The following is a 26000-nucleotide window of genomic DNA, read 5'->3' on the forward strand; positions in this document are numbered from 1 at the left end:
AATTAGTTTACAATTCGTACCATCTGTAATGAAGGTAAACCTCCGCCTGCAGGTATCTTACAACAACCAGACCTACCCTACCACTTCGACCATGGGAAGTCATTTCTACAGATTTTGTTGTGGCGTTATCCCTCTCGCATGGTCATACTGTAAAACAGCTGACCTGGCAAGACCCGCTTAACCACTAACATACTCTCGTACTTTTTGGAAGGGTCCAGTACCATTTTCATGCTACTCGACCCATTGGTGGAGTAACCTTCTGAAATGTTTGCATGCAGTAATTGCACTGTCTGGAGCTGAATAATGTTGGGGAAGGTGGTCTGTTGGGAGGGGGGGCGGCTTTTAAACAGCTCTGAGGTGGAGGTGTACTTTTAACCAGGGAAATCTGCCTGCTTGGGCATCAGCCTAATTCTGCTTTCTTTATGAAGAGCTCACAGACGAGTGGGTCACAGAAACTGTATCCTTGTGGCCTACAACTGCGGTGGTACAATAAAGAACTTATATTGCAAAAGTCAGTACGATTAAATATTCCACATCAGATACCTGCAATGTCCACACTGCAACTTGCTGGATGGCATTTTTGGCTGGCGATCCAGGCCTGATCATGCCGACTGCCTGCAATAAGACTTGGGAACCGGCTTCCCACGTAAACGCTCCTCACTTGCTGTGCTTGTTTCGTCACCAACATCCTGGCTGAGGAGGGCTTGGGGAGGAAGCAGGTTTCCATGTGCCCACAGACATGGAACACCTAAGGTGCCTAGTTGCTTCAAAGTGGTTGCCATGCTCCGGTTCGCGACCACCTGTTTCCTCACTTCTCCCAGTTCCTTGATGTTCCTTTCCACTTAGACTGTCCTCATGTTTTGGGCTATTTTTTGAGTAATTGCCCTGGCTGTTGCTTCAGTTCCTAGACTCCAGCTGACCTGCCTTGGTCTGTATTTGCCTCTGCAGACAAATATCCAGCTATCCGTGTAGCCTAATCCTGCTCTCAAGAGCCTTGGAAGCTGCTGTCATCACAGTGTTCTCCCGCCACCCATCCCCCACAGTTCAGGTTTTTCTTCTTACGCAGTTATCCCTGGTCATTGCAGTCCTCCCTCGTCTGTCCCTTGTAGCAATTCATCTGTTGACAGGGTTGCTTCTGGAACAGACCGACCATTTTTCTTTGAACCCCTCAGGTAAACCCTATTGCAGGCAAGCATGTGTAAATGGAGTACTTCTACTGCGTTTCAAGCTGTACAGTACTTCTTAAAATATAATGCATAATAAACTGTCCTAATTCATGCTATATTATTATATTTGATGAAATACCTCTGTATTTACGTTACTTTAAATTAAATATTAGTACTTATCAACTGAACACAAAGCTGTGCACTACCCAGTCTAAGATTCATGGGTCAGTTTTCAGGCAGTAAAGCCAAGGCAGCTTGACTTTGTTGCCACTATGGCTGGTAGTCCAACACACAAAACCACTTACAAAGGCAGATTTATGAATATGGATACACACCATGTAGCTGTTTATTTTATATTCATACACACTGTCCTAATTACTAGCATTTGTACAAGCCATCTCTTAATTTCTAATCGCCAAGTCGTTAGTTCAACATTGCTTACCAGATGCCCCCAGTCTCCATTATCCATTTGCTCCAATGCTTGATTTACGATAAGAGTAAAATACCTCAAACTGATGTATGCATACACCCCACTTCACCTACAAAAGACAAAGCAAACTATTATAAACCTACAGCACAAACAAGGAGGGGGGGGGACCTTAGCGAAGCAATTAAATGGTTTACATACATCGCAAAACTGACAAGACTTGCAACAAGGGGCCTCTCTCTGAACAGTTATTCCAAATCTTCTCACTCTTACATTTAAATTTGTTTCATGATTTCAGTCTACAAATAATTTGTTCTGGTTTGTAATGAAAATAAAATACAGAAAAGCAGTAGGTATTTGTTTAAAAGGTTATCAAAAGAATCAGAAACCAAGTTTTTGTTTCAATCGAATTAAGATTTAACAGGATGTGAGAGAAATGCATTCAAGATGCGAGGTACAAGCAGGAATGAATGACCTAGTCTGCACTGCACAAATGAATGCCGATAGAAAGAGGGAATGCTCAGCAGTGAAGAAATCAATATGGGACCTCGAGAGAAGCCAGCGAACAATAGGATACATTTGCCAATTAGCTTTAAGCCCAGGGCAGTAATGTATTTTAAGTGAACCACATTTTGAAAATGTAAAGTCTGCAATTGACCTAGTATTAGGGACGCAAAAATATTAAAGAAATCTTTAGAATGTGTACAATGAAGGGAAGACCAGACTGAGGAGGTAATCCAGAGCACAAAATAGCCTAATTGTGAAATGGGCAGAAATCAATCCTTGAATAAGGATTCTTAGAATTGATTTGTGTTATTACTGGTTTTATACCACCCATCACTGACATTTGCATGTTCTCCAGGCTCTCTAACGGCCCCCAAAGAGAGGGTAGTAGGTTAGGTTAGTGGGGAGAGAGGGAAAAGGCAAAATAGCTTTACTGCAGTGTTGGTGTGTGCAGTTCGGAAGAACCAGAGTGTTAGGTGTCGGTCCGTTTCTAGGTTTTCTGCCCCCCGCAGGCAAAGAGGCCTGCATTTTCTTGTAGATCTGGGAGATACATTCCCCCCGCCCCGTCACCACCTCGCGCAGTAATGGGAAAGTAGGAGGCTGCTGATTAAACGTGTGGGGGGCGGGCGTGGGGCAGGGGGGTGGTTTAAGGGGCGTAACTCATTCCGGATCCTAAGTATAGAAAAACATTCAGAGAGGTTAGGCCCCGTGCCCCTTGAATTCTTCCAGGATCAGGAATTTATTTACATAGAAGGAGGTAACAGCGCCTCTCACCACCCCCCGCTGCCTGCCCTGTGCAAGGACCCCTGCCCGGAGTAGGTGTGGCGCTGCCAGTGATCTCTCAACTAGTACATGGGGCCTGCGGTTGCGTCTCCTCATACCAAAAGGAGTGTTAAGTGGGTCTGTGCTGCCCAAAAATAGTACTCAAAGTCTGAGAGCGCCAGACCCCCCACCCAAATGGTATTGTGTGTGTGTGGCCCCACAACTCAACCTCGGGACCCTTCTTGCCCACAAAAACCCTAGCATGATACCCTGCAGCTTCTTAAAAAAAAAAAGTGTTTGGGGAGGATGATTGGAAGGTTCTGGAATAGATATAGAAATGTAGGTAGTACCTCCATCTTAACACCACAACCCTCTCCATTAGCGACAGAAGAATGCCCATCCACCAGTCTAGTTGATGCTATAACTTGTCTTCTGCCCTCTGGTAGTTCTCTTTGAACAAGACCTCCGGATCTCGCGATATCTCCACCCAAAGGTACCTAGTGTGAACCTGTTTCCAGCATAACCCATAGTCGCCCCCAAAGGGCACTACACCACTCTTTAATGGGAAGATCACGGATTTGTCAAAATTAATAGTTCCCCAAACTGGACTATCTGCCTCACTATGGGATTAAGTAGCTCTACCAGGTTTTTCACAAATAAGGCTATATCGTCAGCCTGCATACAGAGAAAGTAGAACTCTGTGTGTATAAAACTGGATGCCCCTCTCAAGGTGTCGTTCCCTTAGCCCTGCGGCCAGTGGCTCAATTGCCAGCACGAACAGGAGCGGTGAGAAGGGGCAGCCTCGACGGGTCCTGTTAGTGAGAATTTTTCAGTTTCTATGATAATTCCCTTTAACCAGAGAGACCCCCAGCACTTTTGCTGGACTACAAACTATTTTGATTTTAATCTACCCGCTATATTGATTTTAATCTAGCTCACTCATTCTTTTTCTCTGACTGGGATTTTGTAATTCTTATTGTTTTATGGAGTCTGGTAAAGTCCATTAAGTTTAATACAGGCATCCCCAAGAATAGTAAGATAACTTGGATCTTACTTCCATTTTTTTTGTGTGGATCCAGCACACACCCTCTTATCTAGGGTGCGTGGGTGGGGGAGGGGGGTTGGGGTTACATTGCAACTCATATCACTTTTAGTTACACTGACTAAACTTAAATGGCTGGTGACAGCGAATTTGTGTTTACTACCTTTTGACCCGCCCAGGCTCCAGTGTGTCTGGGAAGGCAGGAAGCGAGGGAGGAGCCTGAAACTTCACTATCCTTTGTCTGCAGGTATGCCTGTCTGAAACCAGTTCTAACTGGGCGGCTGGCTGTCCTGCAAGACATCTACTCCCCAAGTGACTGACAGCTCCAAGTGTGAATGAATGGGTTACAGCATATAAGACAAGGATTTTGGGACTACAGACAGAGTCGATCACTGGAACAAGGAATCCAAAGCAGATGACAAGCAGACGCGTCAGTAGCACCTTTGAGGGCCGCAGAGGCACCAGTGAAGCCCTGCGGCTGTGCTGAACCAGTTTTCAAAATCGACAGGAAGACACACCATGGATGACTTCCTCCCTTAGGCTGGGGGATCAACTAGCCTCAAGAACATCTTCATTTTGGACTATCCACCGACGTCCTGCGACTTTCCTGGGCTGCAGAACCCGGGGTATCTGGACCATTACCGAGTGCATCGTCTTCGAAGAACGAAACCTGGCAGAATCTTTGCAGGCATCCGTGTGGACCTCCAGAGACAGAAGTTCTTCAACAAAAGTCACCTCACCAGAACGAGTAAGCAGAGAGAATTCAACCAGCGATATTCGTTTCTTCTTGGCACTGAGAGAAAAGCGCCAAAAGCTACAAAGCCGCTGAAGTAAGCTGAATCCATTGCTGCCGACGCCTTCTAAAGAGTGCTTCCGTAGAAGCCCACCAAAGGTCCTCCCTTTCGTCACCATGACCAAGGAGCAGGAATCGGGGTCTGCAACGTTGCACCTAGAAGGAAGCCAACTACAATTTCTTCTTCACTTTCAAGGTGCTGTGGGGCTTGGGTTGTACTTACCTTGGACCATTTTCAGTGCTTCCCTGCTTTGGGTGTGCCGTTTTCTTCACTTTCAGTTGATCTCAACTCCACTGTACAGGTCTTACAGCTGTGTGCTATCGGGAAGGCTCCTCTTGAGCTCCTGCGTTTTCTTCAAGAATAACTGACTTATAAACTAACTTTCCTCTGAAGATTTCCTTTAGAACTGGTGCTGTCCATTTGACTTTGGCTTTCCCAAAGGTCCATCCTTCTTGATCCTACTGGCTTTGGCAATGCTGGTTCCTCCATAGACTAATTGTGAACACTTTTATTGTTAGGAAACAGACTGCCCAATTCCCTTGGGAGAGCGTACTTGTTATTAACAGTTGCTAGCTGTGTTCCATCTAACCTTTACTTGCCTCCATACTCAATTTTGCAAAGGTGATGCGTACAAGTGCTTTTACTGACCTAACTGATGTCACTCTGTGTGCTGGATATGAAAAGTTATGAAAAGTATTTGAAAAGTTACTCACCTGCACTATTGTTCCTTCTAAAATTTGACTCCATTTCTAATGCATTGTTATTGTTAGTCGTTGCATTTTAGATTTGCTTGTGTGATATAGATATATAGATAGATATATATATATATATTGCAATATAACTGAGTAAGTGTTTTCTTGGGTCTATATGTACCGATTTCTTTTTACTGCTCTGCAGCTCACATAACTCCCTCCTAAAATAGGCCTGGCTGCTCAACCAATCAACCGAATTGTGCAGTACAGGCCTATATTAAGAGTTGGGTCCCTAATACCAAAAGATAAGTCTTGTGAAATCCCACCCCAGTTGAACTTTAGAAAAACATACCCAACACTGGTGGCAGGCAGTGGGATTGGTGTAGACTGGATTACATTGACTATTGGCAATACTGGTGTCCAAGAAATCCATCCACAAGGCTAGCTGTACTAAAGAAAAGTAACTTGTACCAAAGGGAAATGGTAATTTTAATGAACATGCCCTTATCTCACTTACAGTAGAACAACTAGAATAATTGTGTAAATAAAAGGTGCCAGAGTTGTAAGGGAAGAAAACATGATTTAATTCAAAGGTCAAATTGCCAAAGTCTTGGGAGTAGGCCTGTAACCCCTACTCCCAACATTGATATGGAAGAGAATTCTGAGGATGAAGGTTTAGTTCTAACCTGTCTAATGGATCAGAAAGTGGAGGGGGTTCACAAGCGTCTGCCAACACACCATCTACAGCTTTCCCCTGTACCTCAGTTACCTCACACCATAACCCTGCTGGGTCACAATGTAAACCCAGATTATCAATCTCTTGAAAGAATGCGGCACAGAGAAAGGTAAATGCAACATGAATATGAGATTAAGAAAATGTCCCTTGAATCCGCTTCCTTTTCAGGGTCTTCTCAGTCTGATGGTCCTCAGATATGACAATGCATTACTTACCGTAAAAGCATTTCTGATGGTTGTATCTGCTTAGATTCACATGCTGTCCGACATCCAGTGGTCACTGCGGAGTATTGCATTTTGTTTTTCGTAGTCGAAAAAGGGGACGTCGACAAGGCGTGTCTGTAACACTATCCCTATAGTGACGTGCGTTGTACCCACAATCCCTCACGCGTCGAGGTCCCTCTGTTTGTATTTTTCCGCCCAGCTTCTGGTCGCCTTACACGGAGCTCCTAGAGAGACATTGCAAATACTTACTACGGACCTTGGTCCTTAATTATACTTATTATATTGTTAAAGATCCCTCGCCTCGACGTTAGCTGTGAAGCTGTTTCTCCGCCGAGCAAGTTTTCGACGGAGGAGATCCTTCGGTGCTGCCGAACACGTGGCCTGGCCTCGCCGGCCAACATACAGTAGGGAGAGTGGGGGTTCGAACTTTTATCTTCTCTTTAAGAATGTCTTTCTTTCTCCCCTATATTTCCCTTGGGGTTGTTATCACCAGTTATTATTGCCTCAGCTATGGAGAGGACACCTTTAAAGTTTTGCCCACGCTGTAGGCTAGATTGGGTCCAATCTGTCTCCTTAGCCTTCATCCCAGAGGAGGAAGCTCCAATGACAGGTTCTCACTTTCACCTACTAGCTGAAGAACCCATTGAAGTTAAAGCTAGTATTTCTTTAGTTTCCTTGGGTCTGTGGGAACAGAATATTGAGGTTTATAATACAATCCCTGACAACACTAAAGAATATTACTCCTGCCATTAGAGACACTGTGGCCAGCATCACGGTGGTTGATTAAAGCTTTTTCAAACCTAGCTAGGGCACCCAGAGTGCCCACAAAGCTTGCTGGAGGCCCTATCCAAATGGTCCCTATTTTGCCAGCTCTCATTCCGTGCAATATAACCGTAAGAATTCCTGTTAGTGTGCAATCTGAAGTGTTTGGGAGAGTCTTGCTGGGCAATGATTTGAAAACTTTAGGAGTGGGCTCCAGGACCCCAAGGCCTTCCAGTAAAAAGCAACAGGAGCTGACAAGATTGGCCAGGCAACCTTAAGTGACTCTCAATCTGAGATTGAGGAGCAATCTAATATCTCTGAGCAACAGACAGGCCAACCTTCCACTTCTCACAAGAAGAAGGAGACCAAGGAGAGAGTCTTAGGAAAGGAAAAGGGCCCCAGCCCAAACCTGTTCTGAAGAAAGGGACTTTCCCAAGAGGAAAGTCCCAAGTCACTTCCAGCTGAGGCGGGGTTGGTGGTTAACAGACTCCTGATGAACCAGCTACTGGTGAAACAGAACTGGGAGGAATCCTTCCCTGCTTGGAAGATCTTGATCCTGGAGACCATCCTGAGCTGCAGACTATTTGCAGAAGGTGGACCCACTAGGGCAGATTTCAGCAGAGGATAATGCGTGTCCCTCTCTAGAAGGTCTGTGTAAGCAGACAGATTCCCAGCTGGATGGACAAGAGCAAGAAAAGCATAGACTCTACTGGGAGGATGGGCTCCTTTACAGTGGGCCTACTCAGTCTACTTCAGGGGACTTCAGGAGACTGGTAGTACCCCAGGACCAAGTTTTTTAGAACTAGCACATGAGATCCCTCTGGCTGGTCACTTGAGTTCCAAGAAGACCAAAGAGAGACTCTTATTGTAAGTTTACTGGCCCAAGATGGGTGCAGATCTTGAGCTGAAACCGAAAAGACAGCTGTAGCAATTTCCAGCAACCGGAGAGAATGGAAGTCTTGGGTTGAGCTTCTAGTAATAAGTTTATCCTGCCTGAGTTCACGTGAATTTCTTACTAGTACTGGAATGGTGGGAGGGGAAGATGTCACTTCTTGAGGTTTGCCGGTCGAGACATTAAAGCGGATTAGGAAGCAATCTGACCAATAGGTGTTACTGATATTTTCTAGGGATACTTCAGTGTTCAGGGTTAAAATCCAATCCAGGATTCTACCTTTGGTATGGGTGGGTTCATCAATAATTTTTGCCAACTGCATATCTTGTAGAGCGGAGTAGAAGGCTGTGGCTTTATGATCCTGAGGGTTGTGCGAAATAAATATCGGCTCATAGCATGGTGGAATTTTTGCAGTGCATATTTTAGAGGGAAGGTTTGCCCATCTCGGTTTTCACCGATAATGGGAGAAAAATTGTTGGTGGATATTTCCAAGCTGTGTGGTGTAAAACATAGCAAGACTGCGTTGTATCAGCCGCAAACTAATGGGATGGTAGAAAGGGTTAAGCTATGTGTAATGGGGGCTGTACGGATGGCAGGAGCGTGTGGAGGGACAGGAATGGGATAGGTTGTATGCTTTATGGTTGGCTCCTCATACAAGTACGGGTATGAGTCCTTTTGAACTAATGAGGGGGAGGAAATAGAGTGCCAAAGTCTCTCCACCTTGGTTAGAAAGGGCACGCAAATATGACTGTGCTGTGGAAGAAGTGATGGAAAGGATGGTTAAGAAGAAAGATGACTGGGTAAGAAAGATGAATGAGAAGTTGGGGAGAAAAATGTTGGAAGTTACAGTGGGTTATGGGATACGCATCAAGAAAAGTGTGGGGGATGTGTTATATCCTAAACCAGTTCAGGTGACGCAGGTGTTGAGCGGTGCAGTGAGGGTGCAGGGAGGTCAAGTGTGGAACATGGCTAGGGTGGCAAAAGTCAAGTCAATGCAATAAGTGGTATAGCACGCTACATATGACTTTTTCTATAATGCTATAATTGACAGAAATTGAGATGTTATTCCCTCCGGTATAGGTGGAGGAGGGACTGTTCATTGTATATAGTTACCTTTGTAACGGTATAAATGTGACGGGCAAGGGAGGGAGATGTGTTGCAATGTATTTTCATCTAGAATGTGGAACATCGGGATGGAATATGGATTGTCCCAGCATAGGATAGAATGTTATGTTCCAGATTACGACGGTTGGTGATCTTACTTGGAGTGGATGTGTTGGGGGTCTTTTTACTACTACGCATCTCGGGAGGATAGCTCACGGGCAACGTGCTTGCCTTGGAAGCAAGACGACATGGAACACCACAGGTTCGATCCCCGGGTCCACGCTTAAAAACCTCTGGGTATTAAGAGTGTTAATAATTATAATAATCTATCATATCATATGTAACTTGCGAAATCAACACACATTAGTTCACTGGAAAGTGTGTGTGAGCCATCTTTACAGTGAGCTTTCCCCAACTCACTGGCGTTGCTGGCTCACCTGAGATTTGTGTCCCTGCTTTCCTGCATCAGCCTGCTATGTTTGCTGCCGGGCCACGACCCACTGTCCCTCTACAGGCCGCCGGCGGGTGATCTCCGCAGCAGTGCTTGCTTCTCTAGACCTCAAAGGACCTCCCCCACAGTCCACACTGTATGGTACGGGCTGGCCCGCACTTATGCCCACTCTGCCTAAACAACAAGCGGCGTGCCTGCCGAGTGCTCCCTTCCATCTTCCTCTGCTGCCGGCTCACTCACCGTGGCACGGGCCGGGTCTCTGTACTCCCTGGGCTCGGATATCTGCTGCCAGATGAATCCTCACTTGTGCGGCTAACAGCTCCTGCCCGGATCTCCTCCTCCCTCTGCTGGTGCCGGCCTGGCCACCAGTGCGCAGAATGGTCTGTGCACCCCAGTCTCCTCACACGCCGGACTAGTCCTCCCTTCCCGCCACCACGATATCTTCTTGACTAGGTTGGCAGGCCTCATGCCAGCACACCACCGCCGCTGCAATTGCCGGGGATCGCTCTCAACAATCCAGCTGAGATTCACCAAGATCGTTGGGCTGCCGGTACGATGCAGGTGCCCCAGATTTTGAGTCTTGTAGTCACCCAGGAACATCAGGATTTCAATAGAATATAAGAATCAGGCATGGAGCCACCATGCTACTTTGGGCTCTCGAGCGCCCCTGATAGAGAGCCCCCTTTTGAGAGCTGGCAACCCAATTGCCTGCTGCATTTTGGCCTGCCTATAGTTTTTGAAGTTGGCAGCCTGGAATAGGCGGTCTGGCATTCCTTGGTATAGACTGTTGCCGTAGTCTACTCTGGACATAACGAGTGCGATGAAGGCGAGTATTTTTGGGGTGAAGGAGAGGAACGGAAGGAACCTTTTTACGGTATGCAGGAGGAAGAAGCATTTCTTCATTAGAGCATTTACTTGTGGCTCAAGCGTTAGTTTGTTGTCCATCAGGACTCCAAGGTTCTTTACTGTGGTTGATGGTGTCGGTGCTGTTCCTAGTTATGCTGGTCATAGGATGTAGTGGCTGTTTGGATATAACCATTATTTCTGCTTTGCCAGGGTTGAGTTCGAGGTTGATACAGCCGTAGAGTTCTTGTAGGCATTCTTGCAGGTTTGTGTTCTTCAGGTATGTTTTGTACTTTGTAGATGATCAGTGTGTTCTAGCATGTGAGATACCATGTCTTTTAATGGATTAGCTTGATTAGTGGAGCCAAGTATATGTTGAAAAGCAGTGGAGATAGGGAGGGTCCTTGTGGTACTCCACAGGTGGATTCCCTTGGGGCGGATTAGAAGGGTTAGATCCAGACGGTTTCTTTTCTGTTAGGAAAGATTTAATCCAGTGTAAGGCTATTCCGTGATTCCCATTTCTTCCAATCTCCTGATGAGCATGTCATGGTTGACCGTGTCGAATGCTGCTGAGAGATCCAGAAGTATTAGAGCTGCGCTTGTGTCTGAGTCTGCATTACTCTTCACGTCATCCCAGATTGAGAGCAGTGCTGTTTCTCTTCCTGTTCCTCTCATCGGTCTGAAGCCTGCTTGTGCCTGGTCCAGCAGAAGGTGTTCTTCTATGTAATCTTGTATTGTTCTAGATGCGTAGGTTTTGAGAAGTTTCGCTGGATAGGGAATGTTTGAGATGGGTCTGTAGTTGTCGAGGTCTTGCACGTTGCCTGCTGTGACTTGAGGAGCAGCTTGATGTATGACGATTTGAATGATTGCTGTACTTTAACTATTAATAGTGATTGGTTGAAAAGGGTTCTGTAGTGTTCCATGGGTGCTCCTTGCGCGAGGATTGATTTGTGTAGGTCTGGGGGACAGGGATCCATGGGGGAACCGGCTTTGCTGCGTAAAGTCCAAAGCTCAATAATTCTACAGTGGGTTAGGCTGGGAGGGCGAGGAGTAATACGTCAGAGGAACATCCAGTCGAAAGAATGTTACCACGGGTAAGTAACTTGTTCTTAGAATGGATTATGTCCTTCAACGTATTCCTCATCTTATGATAGAGTCCCAAACCAGCATTAAGTTCTTTTTAAGGAGGGAGTAGAAATTTGAAAGTTAATGTTTGTCAAGAATGGAGCATAGAAACTGCTTATCCAAATCTTCCCTCCTTGTTAGAGGTTTTTAAACAATAATGTTTTGTGAACGTGTGGATAGTGGACCAGGTAGCTGCCTCGCAAATGTCGTTTATCGGATCTCCCCTGAAGGGCAGAGGAAGTTGCCATACCCCTACTGGAAGGAGCCCTTAAGACTTCTGAGGGATCTTTCCCAGCTAGCCTGTAGCACTCTGAAATAGCTAGTATGATCCATCTGGATAGAGTTTGTTTGGTAACTGACTGACCTAGTTTGTGTCTTGTATAACCAATGAAAAGTTGGTTGTGCCGTTTCAACTTTGCCTTTCTTGAAATATAAAAGCTGAGGAGTTAGTTGACAAACGGCCCAAACATGATACCCACAGTTTGTAACCTCTTCCAAATCCATCGGTGGGGCATAGATAGCCACAATGAGAGAAAACAGAGGGCAAGGGGGTGTACTACACACCAAAAAAAAAGGGGAAAAAAAAGGGGGGGGGGTGGGTGTACCATTTTTAAACCACTTTTGAACTACGCTGTTGGTAACGCCCCCCCCCCCCTTGTTCTTCCTCCCCTTGTTTCTTGTAGAAGCAACCTATTTCGTGAGAACCTGTTTTGTGATACTGTGTTGTTGACACACAAGGACACCAGCCTTTACCTGCTAAAAAACCTTGAAAACCTTAGGAATACAGCTGACCATGACAGCTGCAAGGTCAGTATATGATTGTCCTTGTTTTTTACTGAATGTTGTCCTATTGAGATTACTCTTCACTTTTAGTTAAGAGAATTGACTAGTTGCAAGACTCTCGGACTGATTGGTAGCTGTGCATAGGAACGTTTTTTCCTGATGCAAATGCTAACCTGTCTGATTAAAGATTTTATGTGTGACGAATGGTTAGTTCTCAATTCCGTTGAACTGTAGAGAGACACAATAACCTATACTGTTGTCTCTGAGCACTTTGAGCCTGTGGCAGTGACTGATAAGTGACTATGAATTATATTTTTGTGTGTCCATAGGTTCTCTTCTCGAACTTCCCTGCGATGGCGATAAGAAGCAGGGTAAAGTATTCACACTGTGGATGAAATTGGTGATTGAACATTGTTAACCACCAACCTGCTTGTTTGTTCGTTTGCTTTTTAAGAGGACTGTCCTGAGTACTAGATTGCCTATTTTTAGGACTTCTCTCAAGCTTTTGAATTTTTAGATCAGAGCTACCCTAGGACGGTTCGACCTATCTACGGGATATTAAAAATATTTGACCCAAAGTAGGTGGTCGACTTTTTGTCCTTATGTGTTTCAACCCTAGTTGTTTGTACTCTTTTTAAACACTTCTTCGCCCATACCTAACCAGCACGACAGCAGTGACTTGGGATATACAGAGGTATAACAATTCTTAACTTGTTACGATACTTCAAAAATGATTTCTCTTTACCATCTTCTCCTATCCTCTTTTTTGTAAGCGGTGCATCAGCGCTACCTAAGGAAAGTCTCCACACTAGGTTGGAGATAGGGACAGAAAGCTGTTTCAATCTATCCTTCTGTCCTCCAGGTCCACGCTGTATTTCCACAGTCACTGTGCTCCAATGTTCATCTCTGATCAAGGGATCATACACTGCTCTTTTGAAAACCATACACAGGTGTGTGTTGCCCTCTTTTTGTGTTAAACACTAGCCCGTTAGGGCTTCACCCTGTACATTGCCATTATCAGTGCCCCCCTTTTGTTAGGACTACCTTGTTTCTATGCTAAACATGTTCCAGCAAACAGCACTTATTTTTGTTCACCATTACAAAATTGGGTTGAGGAGGGGAAATGGTTAAAGTTAAAGCAGAACACACTTTCAACTGGTTAAATAGTTAGTTTCTCCCAGAGGGATGTAGGCAGTCTTATCACAGCAACAACAGTGTCAACAACTAAAAACCTGTAAGCGAACAAGCACTGCCAAAGGCAATAGGGTTCAGAAGAAGAGCCTTCAGGAAAACAGGAGAGCCAAAGTCAATGTGACAGTTCCAGTTCTGATGCAGGTTTTCTTGGAAAAATGTTATCAAACAGTCAGGAGTTCTTTGAAAAATCACAGGAGTTCAAGGGGAGCCCACTTGATGGAGCACAAGCTGGAAGGCCTGCAGAGGCGATTTGAAGGCACTACAAATAGCAAAAGGTAGTTATACCCAAAGCCCCACTGTATCTTAGAATTGAAGTAGTAGTTCTAGCTGCATGCCTTCCTGGAGGCAGTGATGCAGATGCGTCGTTTTGACAAAAGGGAAGACGCCTGGGGGACTTCTGTGTCAGCACTCTGGAAAGGGACTAGGCAGCAAAGGATTCCACACGATTCAGCGGCTCTTTGTGGTTTTGGCGTCTTTTTCTCAATGCCAATGAGAAACGAATAGCTCCGGTTGGGGTTGTCAGCCCTTTGGTCCTGGACTCTGATGAGGGGACTCTTGATGAAGAATTCCTGCTTCTGGGGGTCCTTAGAGGTGCCCACGAAGTTTTGGCCGGATTCGTTCTCTGCAAGACGATGCAATCAATGATGTTCAGGGGTCCCCGGGCATTGGGATTCTGCAGCCTAGGAAAGTGGCAGCAAGTCGGGGGATGAGCCAAAATGAAGCAGGTCTCAGGGATAGTTGGTCCCACCAGCCCAAGGGAGGAAGTTGTCTTGAATGGATCTTCCTTTTCAAAACGAAAACAGGGTCAGCACAGTTGCTTCTGCAGTCCAGGAAGGTGCTGCTGGCGTTTCTCTTCATCGGATATGATGTTCCAGTGATCGACTCTGCCTGGAGTCCCAAAAGCCTCACCTTTTATGCAAAATACCATTCATTCACAGCCCTAAAGCTGTCAACCAAACAGGGGGCATCCTCTAGAACAGCCACGTGCCCAGTTGGAACTAGTTTCGGCCAGGCATGCCTACAAATGAAGGTCAGAGAAGTTTCGGGCTCCCTTCCCAAACACGCTGAAGCCTGCCAAAGGCAAAACAAACAACGGACTCAAACCTAGTTTAAACAACAGAGTAAAAGCCCAGACGGAACTAACAAATAGGAAATAGCAAAAAAAGAAGACAGAAGCCATTTTGGAAAAATGACTGCAGCTGAGAAAAGGGATCGCTCACACCAGTAATCCAACCCCTGGGTTATGTGAGGGGGAGGTCCCTCCTCACTGCCCGGGGGCTGGATTACCTTCAGTTTCACATCAGCGTGCGTAATGCACGCCAACATGAAAGTGAAAGCGTTTTCACTGCGGCAGCCCTTTTTTGGCTGCCGAAGTGAAAACACAAGATGAGTCTCCACCTTGCTCTACCTTGATCTCTGGCTGTATTTCAAGCCGGAGATCAAGGCAGGTGTCGTTGGAAAGGGGAGACTCCCCTTTCCAACGACGATGGTTCACCCCCCTTCACATTACAAAATTCCCTGGTGGTTTCGGATGCCCCTAAACCCCCCCTAAAGTGCAGTCTGCCATTTTGAGTTTTTTTCTTTGTTTACCAAACTTTCCTTGGCGCAGATGGGCACATTGGTGTGCCAATCTGCCCCCATGGTGCCCAAACCCTACTGCCCCATCCATTGGGGGCCTGTCTGAAGGTTTGGGGTGCGCCTCTCCACCAACCCCAAATGGAGTGTGGGGGGGCACCTCATGCAGCCCTCCTCCCTAGGGGCAGATTTCTGCCCCTAGGAAGGGGCAAATGTGTTTTCATTGGGGGTGAGGTTCAGTAGACGACCAGGGGTGGCATGATTGGAAAGTATGAGTGTAGATTTGTTTTTGCTGGGGTGACCGTAGGTAACAAATGTTTTTTGTTTTGTTTACAGCTTTTTCTACGCGAGCAGCTGCAATGTTATGCAAGTACTGTTTTTTTATTATTCTATGGGTAGGGCCCACTGTCAGTGGGGTGGGTGAGAATGGGGCTGGATTGTCGGTGGTCCGGGTGGGAATGGACCGTCTGGGCAGATATTTTGGTGGGCTGGGACACAATTGCAGGGGCAGGCCACAAATTGCCCCCCATGCCAGCAGAACATTGTTTTTTCCCTGGGAGCGGATGTCTCCCATGTGGGTTGTCCATCTGCAAGCCCAGGCTGCACCTCTGGCTGTGCTATGTTGCAGATGTCACCTGCCGGGGCTCCCTGGAGCTGCCGCTGTGCTTAGGGGATGGTACACCCACATGGTACATGGATGTCCAAGGCCGGGGACATCACCTCCACCCGTCTTGGAGTTGTGGCTGGGCTGCGTTACAGCTTTTCCCTTCGGGAGGTATTGGCAAACTGCCGTGACTCCCTGGTGGGGAGAAGCTGTAACGCAGGCCAGCCAGAGCCCCAGCAAAGTCGGCGGTAATGTCCCTGGCCTCGGGCACCCTTCCCCTATGTGGGTCTTTGGCGGGGCTTGTGGGTAATACATTCTGGGGAGATTTGCGCAAGTCAGATCTGATATGATATGACATTTACAACGCGCCTATTCTGTTTCAAGGCGCAACGAGGCAAGGGAGGGGAACCAAGGGAGGACGGACAACGATCCTACTAGGTCAGGTGTCATTCAGATCATTCAGATAGCGCAAGTGCATGGGAGGGGGCAGGGACAGTGCTGTACATGAGAAAGATAACAATAAGTACGTCCAACAAGTGGCAAGTTTAATGGTAAGTGCATACATCAGGTGTCAATGACTGGTAGGGGGACTGTAGGGATACAGAATCAGTCCCCTAGTGCGGGGATGACAGGTGAGCAGTGCAGGTGTGTGACACTGGCGGGGAGGGGCCTGGGCCCGAGTTCAGAGGGTGTCCAGGTCGCCAGTGCAGTTCCGGTAACAGCCAGGAGGTCAGCAGAGCAGAGGAGGAGAAAAGACAGAAGCAAAGAGAAAGGTTTTGAGGTGCTTTCAGAACCAGAGATGGTTCTCCTCGAGTTTGAGGGAGGCAGGGAGGCTGTTCCAGAGGGAGGCCCCAGCCGAAGAAAGATCTACCACCAACTCATTGCTTGTGGAAGCGACTGGCCCTAAGGGAGTTGGAGGTGGATGAGCAGAGAGCTTGAGAAGGAAGATATTTAGGAAGAGAGAGTTGAAGGTATTGAGGCCCCAGGCCCCAGAAGGCCTTGTGGACGATGCAGAGGGTTTTGAACTTAATCCTCACAGCCACTGGGAGCCAGTGCAGAGATTTCAGTCCTGGGGAGATACGATCCCTGGGCTTGAGGCCAAGGACAAGTCTTACAGTCCTGTTCTGGATAAGTTGCAGAGGGTCGGAGAGTAGAAGCAGGCAGATTTAGAAAGAGGCTGTTGCAATAGTCCAGCCTAGAGAGAACCAGAGCTCTGGAGACAGTGAGCTTCTGGGGGAAGAAGAGGAAAGGAAGAATACCTCTGAGGAGGTGCAGTTGGTAGTGCGACTTCTTAGAGACGTCAGAAGGAGAATGAGGAGTCGAAGATGACCCCGAGGTTTTTAGCTTCAAAGGTGGGGGCAGGATGAGGGCAAAGAGAGGCCAGCCAGACAGCTACAGGGAAGGAGGGAGCGGGTGTGCTGATGAGGAGACTCTCAGTTTTGCTGGCATTAAGGCAGAGGTAATTGGTGACACACCACTCCTGGATAGCAGATAGACAGTGCGAGATGAGGGACGTGGGGGAGGAGGCCGAGGGTAGCCTGAAAATTAGCTGGGTGTCATCCGCATAGCACTGAACGTTCGGTGTCCTCTTTTGGGAAATGCATGAGGTTCCCCGTTTTCCTTGCTGGCTTCGACACCCTAGACCCAAATCTGTAGGTTACCCACATGAACGAAACGTGCTGTGCCGAAAGAAAGGCTTGGGGTTACCAGTGGTTTCCCTTTTGCGCCCCGGTAGGTGCACCCACATATGTGAGGTACCATTTTCGTCGGGACACCTTTGGGAACGCAGGAAGTTCTGACATCTGTTGTTGGCGGCGTGTTTCGGTGAGTGGACAGAGGGAAATGTCGCTGGAAATAGAGACAATTCTCAGACATTTCGCTCTGGCCACCCACAAAAAACACGCAGCCAACAACACATGGCCTACCTTCCCGCGTCCCCACACGTGTCCCGATGAAAGCGGTACCTCACTTGTGAGGGTGCACCTACCTGCGCACCATGGGGAAAGCCTAAAACACGGCCAACCCCAAGTCTTTTCCAACAGCTGAATTTCAGGATTTTTTCTGAAGCGCACACCATACAGATATGGGCCTAGGGTGTCCAAGCCACCAAGGAAAACAAGGAACCCCATGCATTTCCGAAAAGAGGACACCCGTGGGAATCCGCAGAGGTCTGTCTTGCGCAAATTTCCCCAGTTTTTATTAACCACAATCCGTGACAAAGTGTGATATTTGTTGGGGAAAAACACAATGTTCACTTTGTCAGGGGTTTTGGGTAATAAAATCTGGGCCGCTTCGCGCAAGTCAGACCTCTGCGGATTCCCATGGGGGTCCTCTTTTCGGAAATGCCTGGGGTTTCGTGTTTTCCTTGGTGGCTTGGACACCGTAGGCCCATATCTGTATGGTGTGCCCTTCTGAAAAAATCGTGAAATTCAGCTGTCTGAAAAGACTTGGGGTGAGCCGTGTTTTAGGCTTTTCCTTTGGCGCACAGGTAGGTGCACCCACACATGCGGGGTAACGTTTTCATCGGGACACGGTGGGAACGCGGGAAGGTATGACATTTGTTGTGTTTGTGTGGTTTTCATAATGTTTCGACCCATTTGCTGGTGCCCTTTGCCACACAACCCTTTCATTTCCCAAATGTGCCCTACATTTAGTCGCTTCTTTAGGCACCATACACTTGTGTAACCTGCACAAGTCACCTACCCTTGAAAAGGTCTGCCTGTGCTCTTTCAAAAAAATGTATGCTTGCAGTTCCTCACCACAGTGGTTTTCCTGATTTACACATGCCAAGTATGTCTGTTCAGGCCGTAAGCATAACACTCCTGTGTACCATGGCTCAGTGTTTGGCTTGTGGTATTGCTTGTTTTGTGAAACACTACAAAAAATGTGTAATTTCCTAACTGCAAGAGTCGGGGGAATGTAGCAGAGCATTATTTTTCTCAAAATTCATAGAAGCCATTGCCGTACCAAGCCAACCATGTCCACCACATACCTTTTTTTCCCCCAAGCTATAGAATTTTCCCCAACCTGTTGCCTGACCTGCGCAAATTACCCCTTCCTAAACTTGGAATTTTGTCTACTTTTCAGAAATGTATGCCTTTCTGTCCTCTAATTCGGCTTTCCTACCCTTTTCCTCCATTCTGTCCACGCATGTGCAATTGGCACAAATTTTCAAAATTGCCTACCTCTCACAAAACGGTTGATAACCACATCAAAATAATTTATTTTCGTTTCCACTCAACCTGTTCTTGAAAGCCAGGAAATTGGGCAATTCAGCACAGCAAACCATTTGTTCCTAGCTCTTACAAGGAAAGAGCCACTGGCTTCTTTGTGCATCCTTTTATTGCCATTTTTTAAAAAAAACCAAAATGTTCCCCCTTTTTGGTTATTTTCTCTCATCCCCCTACAGAAAATTAGGATTCCTGGGTGGCGTTACGACCGCCTACATGTGGGGAAAAAAGGGGCCAAATTTACCCGAGATGGTCTCATTTAACAAAAAAGTTACAAGGCATTGAAAGGCAACCTACCGATATCACCAAAAAAGGCATTGGCACGGGGTGGGGGTGCCATGGCACGGGTTCAACAGTTAAAAATCCAAGTAAATGAAAAACACATAAGTGGAAAAAGTACTCTCACTCAAGAGGTTAAAAATCAAAAAGACCCCAGATTCTAGCAAAAGAGCCGAGGGTCTCGAAGGTTAGTTAGCACAGAAACTGAAAATTCTCCCAACCAGCTTCCGAATGGCAAAATACTACAGAAAGAAATCAAGAAAGAGGGTTAATAGCCTTAGATTATCAAAGGACTGGCAGGCAGGGAGGTTGAATAGCTATTTAGCATGCAGCCCCTGGGTCCTTTATTTACAGAAGGAAGGTACTTTATTCACTGATTGAACTGCTTCTATACTGTGAGAAACCACTTTATTTACAGAGGGCAGTTTATTTAGAAATGGATTTAGAGGGAGTTTGATTACAGTATGCAGACAAGACCACCTGAGACAATGCTGGGTTACCCATGTTTGCAGGGCCCTCATGACCTAGTGCTTATTTGGATAGGTGGCCCTTTCGACGCCACCTTCCCATCCTTTAGTCCAGGTCCACTGCATTCTGCTATGGCCAGTGCTTTAAAAAGGACCGGTTCAAACTGACCTCAGTACTTGCACTTCTTATTTTTGGCCATAATGGGGCCAGTACTTCTGCGAGCTTGAGGAGAGTACTGGTATTCAAAGTTGCCAACGTCCCTTATTACCTTGTACCAGCTCAGCATTCACACATTCTCCTGTGAAAGGTCAAAGCGCAGGGAAGTATAGCAGGTTCCTATAAAGTTTCGCTATCTATCAACAAAGCATAACAATAAGTGAGAGTTGAGGTTTATGGTTCAGACATAGGGGTGCCTGGGGAGAAACTATTGTCCTTTAACAGGTGTGAAGGGGAGGTAATAAATGAGAGGACGCATAACCACGGGCTGCTGTGCGTTCTACAAATGTGAATAAATAAATAAATTAATGTGGTGTGATAGAAAGACTCAATGTATTTTAGGGAGACAAAGCTAATGTACAGAAGCTAGAGTTTAAAAACGACTCTATGAAACAAGTAGGGGGGGGACCAGTCGTAGTTAAAAGATAAAAATCAATTTGAATAATTGTAAGGTTTAAAACATGTAATTACATTTTTGGTCCACAATACAAAACTTAACATCCAATATAAGATAGGGAATACTTAACAGGCTTGGATAGCACATTAAAACAAGTTTACAGAAAAAACATACATATTTGGTACTTATAGAGCAAATCGTAGTGTACCAAGTTCTATTAGAATAAATGTATCTTAGATTATGGTCTCTGTTTTTAGTCCAGAGAATAGTCTCGACATGTTTCTGTTCTGAAAACGAGGGTGTAGAACATTCATCAGGAGAGAAAGGTTATTACGACATAACCTAGTTATTATTGGATTATAGTTATATTCAGCGTCTGTCTCATAGCATCTGTGGGATTAAAAACACATAACACAAAGGTTTAACTTTTAAATAGCTAGATATTTTGTAAAGTTCAATTGAACTAAGGCACCATTAAAGAGGGGATTGTTACCTTCTATGGTGCCGGTGGGGGCTTTCTACTTCCGCTGGGTCATAGAAAGACTGGCACATGACATTCCATTGGTTTTATCAGTCAAAAAAAATGAAATGTAATTTTAAAACCCACTTTCAGTGTGAAAACAGTTTAAAAACGCACACGCTTTTCCAGGCATTTACTAGGTCCTAGTCAGGATGGGTGAAAAAAACTATAATGCTATTTTAGCTCAACATGACTCTTAAACAATTGATGTATTTTTAAATTATGCTGTATGCCATTTGTGTACTTTTAAATGCATCGCTATTAAAATAGTATTTAATATTTTCAAACCCAAAAAATACATAGTCATTATATTAATTATCGATGGGAAGATGTGTGGCCCAGTGCTTAAATCACTGTTTGGGCTCACAGCCTGGTTTCACCACTTAAGCCAGTGGAACAAATTAAAGTTCCAGCCATAGAAAAGTCATTTGCCCCGTAAATTCTATACATTGTGACGAATCTGACATCCTTGTCACTGATTCCCTGCAAGGAAGACTCTTACGTGGCCAGGGAAAGACGGAAACTACCTGACTCTGACCCTGGAGATGGCTGTTTGCGGGAGGACCACGTGGGAGAGGACAAGCTCCAGGGAGATAGGAAAAGACAATCAAGACAACCCTTCAGTTATAACTTTTAGTGACAACTATGTGCCTTTACGACATTTCTACATGGCTTACTGTAATATAGATACTGAAATTCCAGGATTTTCTAGCCCAGACCTTCATTTACCTCCAGTCCCCCCCCCCCCGGCCCTTTATGGTACTGAGACGAGGAAGATGGATGCAGTAATGAGGATGAATAGCCGCTGCAAGCCAACGCCTCGTTCTAGTCTTTGGAAACTGCAGAGAAAGACCGGGACATTTAAAAAGAACACATGTTTTGTGTTATTTCTTTTCCTTTCATTTATTTATGCGTTTAGTAACCTTGCATAGGGTTAGGTGTAGACTGTGGCTTTAAGATGTGTGACTTCAGAAGGAGGAATGAAACTAGCCCATGTTTCCCCTCTTGGGAAAACTACCATCTGAATTGTTATAATGCATCTCATTGACTCTATATTGATGTTTGTTACTATCTCAAACTGATAAAAAAAGAACACAGGTGAATCGAGATTGGAAGAATGAGAGAGTCCGAGATTGGCAAGGCACCTGACTTGTGCCGACACTGAAGGGTGCCAGAGACAAGCAGGCTGCAGAGGTCAACGGGCACGGTGTACAGAGGAGCCAGGCCATGAGGTACCCCCTACTGCAAGAGATGGACCTTCTGGTGGGGGGCTTCATGATGGGTTTCTGCACACCATATAAAGGTCCCCATGGAGCAAGAACAGCAGACAACCTATGGTCCACAAGGGAGTGGCCCGAGCTCATAACGGAAAAAATGAATAAGTAGTTGGCTTTGGGCATGTGGCAGGCCCTTACCAGACATCGCCATTGAAGGATTTAATAATATCACCACTGGGGGTAATCCCCAAGAAGGAAAAGGGGAAATTCTGCCTCATCCACAACCTGTCGCATCCCAAAGGATAGTCAGTAAACGACTGGTTGGCGGAGGCTGAATGCTCAGTTTCTTATGTATCATTTCATCAGGCAATCAGCCTGGCCAGAAAGGGGGCATTATTGGCAAAAGTGGATGTCGAGGCGGCATTCAGGCTACTGCCTGTGCACCCAGAGAGTTATCACTTATTGGGTTTTCAGTTCAGGGGGGGAAATCTATGTTGATAAATGCATGCCGATGGGGTGCAGTATATCATGTGCATATTTTGAGGCGTTTAGCTCCTTTTTAGAGTGGGATTTGAATGAGATGGAGAGTAGGGGGGGGGCAAAAGGCATTACTTTGACAACTTTTTATTTGTCGGGAAGCAAGGGACAGACATGTGCAGTACACTGCTCAACAAATTCTAAAGATTGACAGATGAACTGGGGGCACCTCTAGCAGCGGAACAAAATGCACAAGGTTGACATACCTGGGCATTGAGATTGACACAATACTAGGGATCTGCCGCCTGACAAAAGATAAGATCGTAGAATGCATTGCATCAATACAGCGCGGACATGCGGTAGAACAACGGTGAAAACCAGTCGCTAGTGGGCAGGCTGAACGTTGCAGGTAGGGTCTTCCCGGCAGGGAGGGTATTTGCTAGACGCTTGGCAGCCGCAACAGGCGGAGCGACAAAAGGGTGGCACAGGGTGCGGCTGACCATAGGTATGTAGGAGGACCTGCGGGTATAGCTTGATTTTTTGGAGGACTACAACAGGGTTTGCTTGTGGCAGACACCCTGGGTCGCGTGCTCACAACTACAGCTTTTTACTGATGCCGCAGGGCGGGTGGGGTTTGGGGCAAACCTGGAGAGGGAATGGTGCAGGGGAGACTGATGGCACGTTTCGTTTTCGGAAGGTTCACCCAGAGGCACAGGCAATCATGACACGATCAACTATGGCGCTTAGTGAGCTCGGAGAAGGCATGAGGCAGTTAGCGGCAAGGGCTTTGGCCGGACGCACAAGAGACAGATACAACTGCAATTTCAGCACCTTTTTAATGTCACCAAAGACACTGGGTTGGACAGGTGGGAAGGGAAGGTGCAACATGTTGTGCTATGGGCCAGGGATCGCAGAGAAAGCGAAGTCCTGGGTTGCGGCACATCTGAGTGCAATAGCATTTCACAGCCAACTGGCAGGGAGGACGGACCCGACCAAAGGGTTTCCATTAAGGGCAGTCCAGAAAGGGTGGGACAGGGACAGGGGGGCACCTCCGACCAGCGACGACAGAAGGCCCATTCACTTCAACCTTCTGAAAAAGATCATGTTAGCATTGGGAGCGGTGTGATACTCCTGGTACAAACACCCAATGTTCAAAGCATGATTTGCTTTGGCGTTCTTTGGGGCATTACAGATCAGTGAGCTGGTGGCCAGAGCAAAGGCCTGTCGAGACCAAAGGGCTTTACTGATCAATGATGTGCCCATAAAGGAGGGAGCACTGCACGTTGGTTATCCAAAACTGGTGTTGCGGAAATTAGGCCAAGATGCCTTTTTCCCAGTAGTGGCCATGTCGGCATTCTTGGGGGCAAGGGGAGGAGGGTCTGCGTACCTGTTCACGCGTGAGGATGGATCGCCTCTCACGCAGTTCCAATTTTGAAAAGGTTTTAACCACAACATTGGTAAAAGCAGGTGTTGACCCAGCATTGTATTCCCCAGATTCATTCGGGATGGGTGGCCACAACAGCACAGAGGGAAGGACTGGGGGATGACCTGATCAAAAGGATAGGTAGATGGGATTCAGACAAATTTAAGCTTTACATCAGGTAGGAGGACGGGCCACATGGGTCAAGGGTTTGAAGGGGCGTTGGGGGCTGGGGGGAGAGGGGACGAGCGATCACGGGTGCAGGGAGGAGGTGGGGCATCAAATCTTAGTTGCATGAGGGGTAATTGGCATTCATCTCATCACAGCTGTCACTTCGGTATGGGTCGTGGGCCATTCGTTTGTGGCCAGAGCAGCAGAGAGCGAGGAAGGCGAGTAGGGATGGCAACATGGGTTTCCAGCATACTCAAATTTACTGGATCGCAAAACGAGGATTGCGTTGGGACCAACTATGGGGAACAATGGAGCGGGCTTTGCGGCAGCACGACCCACATGACGTCTTAGTACTGCACATGGGGGGTAACAACCTGGTATCAAGGGGGGGGGGGAAGGTGCAATGCACCTTCACGCAAGTAGGGAGGGAGTTCCAGGGCACAGAGCTAATTTGGTCCGAAATAATTACCAGACAAGAATGGAGAGGGGCATTGTGCCACAGGGCGATAGAAACCACAAGAGGGAAGTTGAACTGCAGGATGGAGGCATATTTAAAAATCAAGGGAATGGGATGGATCCGACACCCACTGATCACATTGCAAGTACCAGGGTATTTTCGGGACGATAAGACTCATTTGTCTGAGGTAGGGGCGGCGCTAATGACCATGGAATGGAAGGCAGCATCGAAAAGTTTGGGATGCGTATGAAGGCACAAAGGGGCAAAGGTCATTCAGTGCAAGGGGCAGTGAAGAGGGGAGGATGATGCAGGGAACTCTTACTTGGTGGTGGGGGGGTTAATCGCCCCACCCCCAACGGGAACAAGGGGTTGCTTGCAAATGCGAGTGTTTGAGCAGGCTGAATGGGGTTAATGGGGTAGTTCCTGGTCCCTGAGTGAGCTACGACCTGTTATCTGGGGGGTACTCTCTGCTGCCGGCAACCAGCAGAGGGCCTTGGCGAAGTCACGGGGAGATCCGCTTGAAAGCACTGGCAGACCCCGTAGGGGGCTGCGCAGCCATTAGCTTAGAATCAACGGCGCCCAGGAGTACTAGACTCAGGGAAGGCCACGGGTAAAGGGGGAGGGGTTAGGGTGCTTGGAAGTCATTCCAACCCCAAACATGGGAGTGTGGGGGGGTGGAAGGGAGGATGAAGAAAATGAAAAGGGAAAGAAGGGAAGTCAGGGGAATAAGAAGAAGGTGTCACAGTAAGGTTTGGGAAAGAAACAAGTAGGAGAATGGATAACGATAGAAAATAAGGAAGGGAAAGTACCTAGGGGAAAGGGAAGAGCAAGCAGAGATGGGAAGGGCTCGGGCAGGGAAGGATTAAGTGGTTTGGGGGAAGAACTTCAAGGCAGGGGATGGGGGGGATGAGACTAGGCAACTTGGGGAATAGATAGAACAGAAAATGGAGGCAAGGGGACCGGGGAAAATGGAACAAAACCAAAGTGGGAGGAAGAGACTCTGCAACGAAGGGTGGACGGGTTAGAGCAAGATCATTGATGATGGCTAAAATGGAGAATAAACAACAGAGAAATGAAGTAGAATAGTAGCATACCGAACAAGGAAATAGTAGATAGTAGGGAACACTCAGCGCTAGAATTAGAAGGGTAGACAGGTAGAACAAGGGAACAGGAATTAAAGAAAAGAAGGTACGAAAAATGAAAAGGAAGCAAAGTGTAGAAGACAACGTGTACTGTGACTAAGAGGCACTGAAAAAAGTGTCTGGGGAATGTGTACGGAAAAAGGTAAACAAGAAATGGCCATAGGTACAGAGGGTAATCTGTAGGGAGGAACGGGCTCAACCGGAAGGGTCCTCAGGACCCCGACGGTGGGGCGGTGTTCTTAAGAAGCCACACCCGACGTAGAAGATCCTGCGGTGTGGTGGAGAAACGGATCACCTGTAAGATAACTCCTTGACTTTATGTAAAT

General features: G+C 46.7%; 1 protein-coding gene across 4 annotated transcripts in view; it reads right to left on the minus strand.

Moving 5' to 3' along the window:
- KCTD6 (potassium channel tetramerization domain containing 6) overlaps window positions 1-26000 on the minus strand; it is a 46706-nt gene that overhangs the window by 19636 nt on the left and 1070 nt on the right. For 2 of the 4 annotated variants that reach the window (XM_069643761.1, XM_069643760.1), the window contains exon 2: window positions 1609-1705. The exons of the other annotated variants lie outside the window; for them this stretch is intronic. In XM_069643761.1, the coding sequence (XP_069499862.1) occupies window positions 1609-1635 (27 nt within the window). In that variant the 5' untranslated portion in view covers window positions 1636-1705. The remainder of the gene's footprint in view (window positions 1-1608; window positions 1706-26000) is intronic. 4 annotated transcript variants of the gene reach the window in all.

This window comes from Ambystoma mexicanum, chromosome 2p, assembly GCF_040938575.1.
Source record: "Ambystoma mexicanum isolate Mex_15411 chromosome 2p, UKY_AmexF1_1, whole genome shotgun sequence".
Taxonomy (NCBI): domain Eukaryota; kingdom Metazoa; phylum Chordata; class Amphibia; order Caudata; family Ambystomatidae; genus Ambystoma; species Ambystoma mexicanum.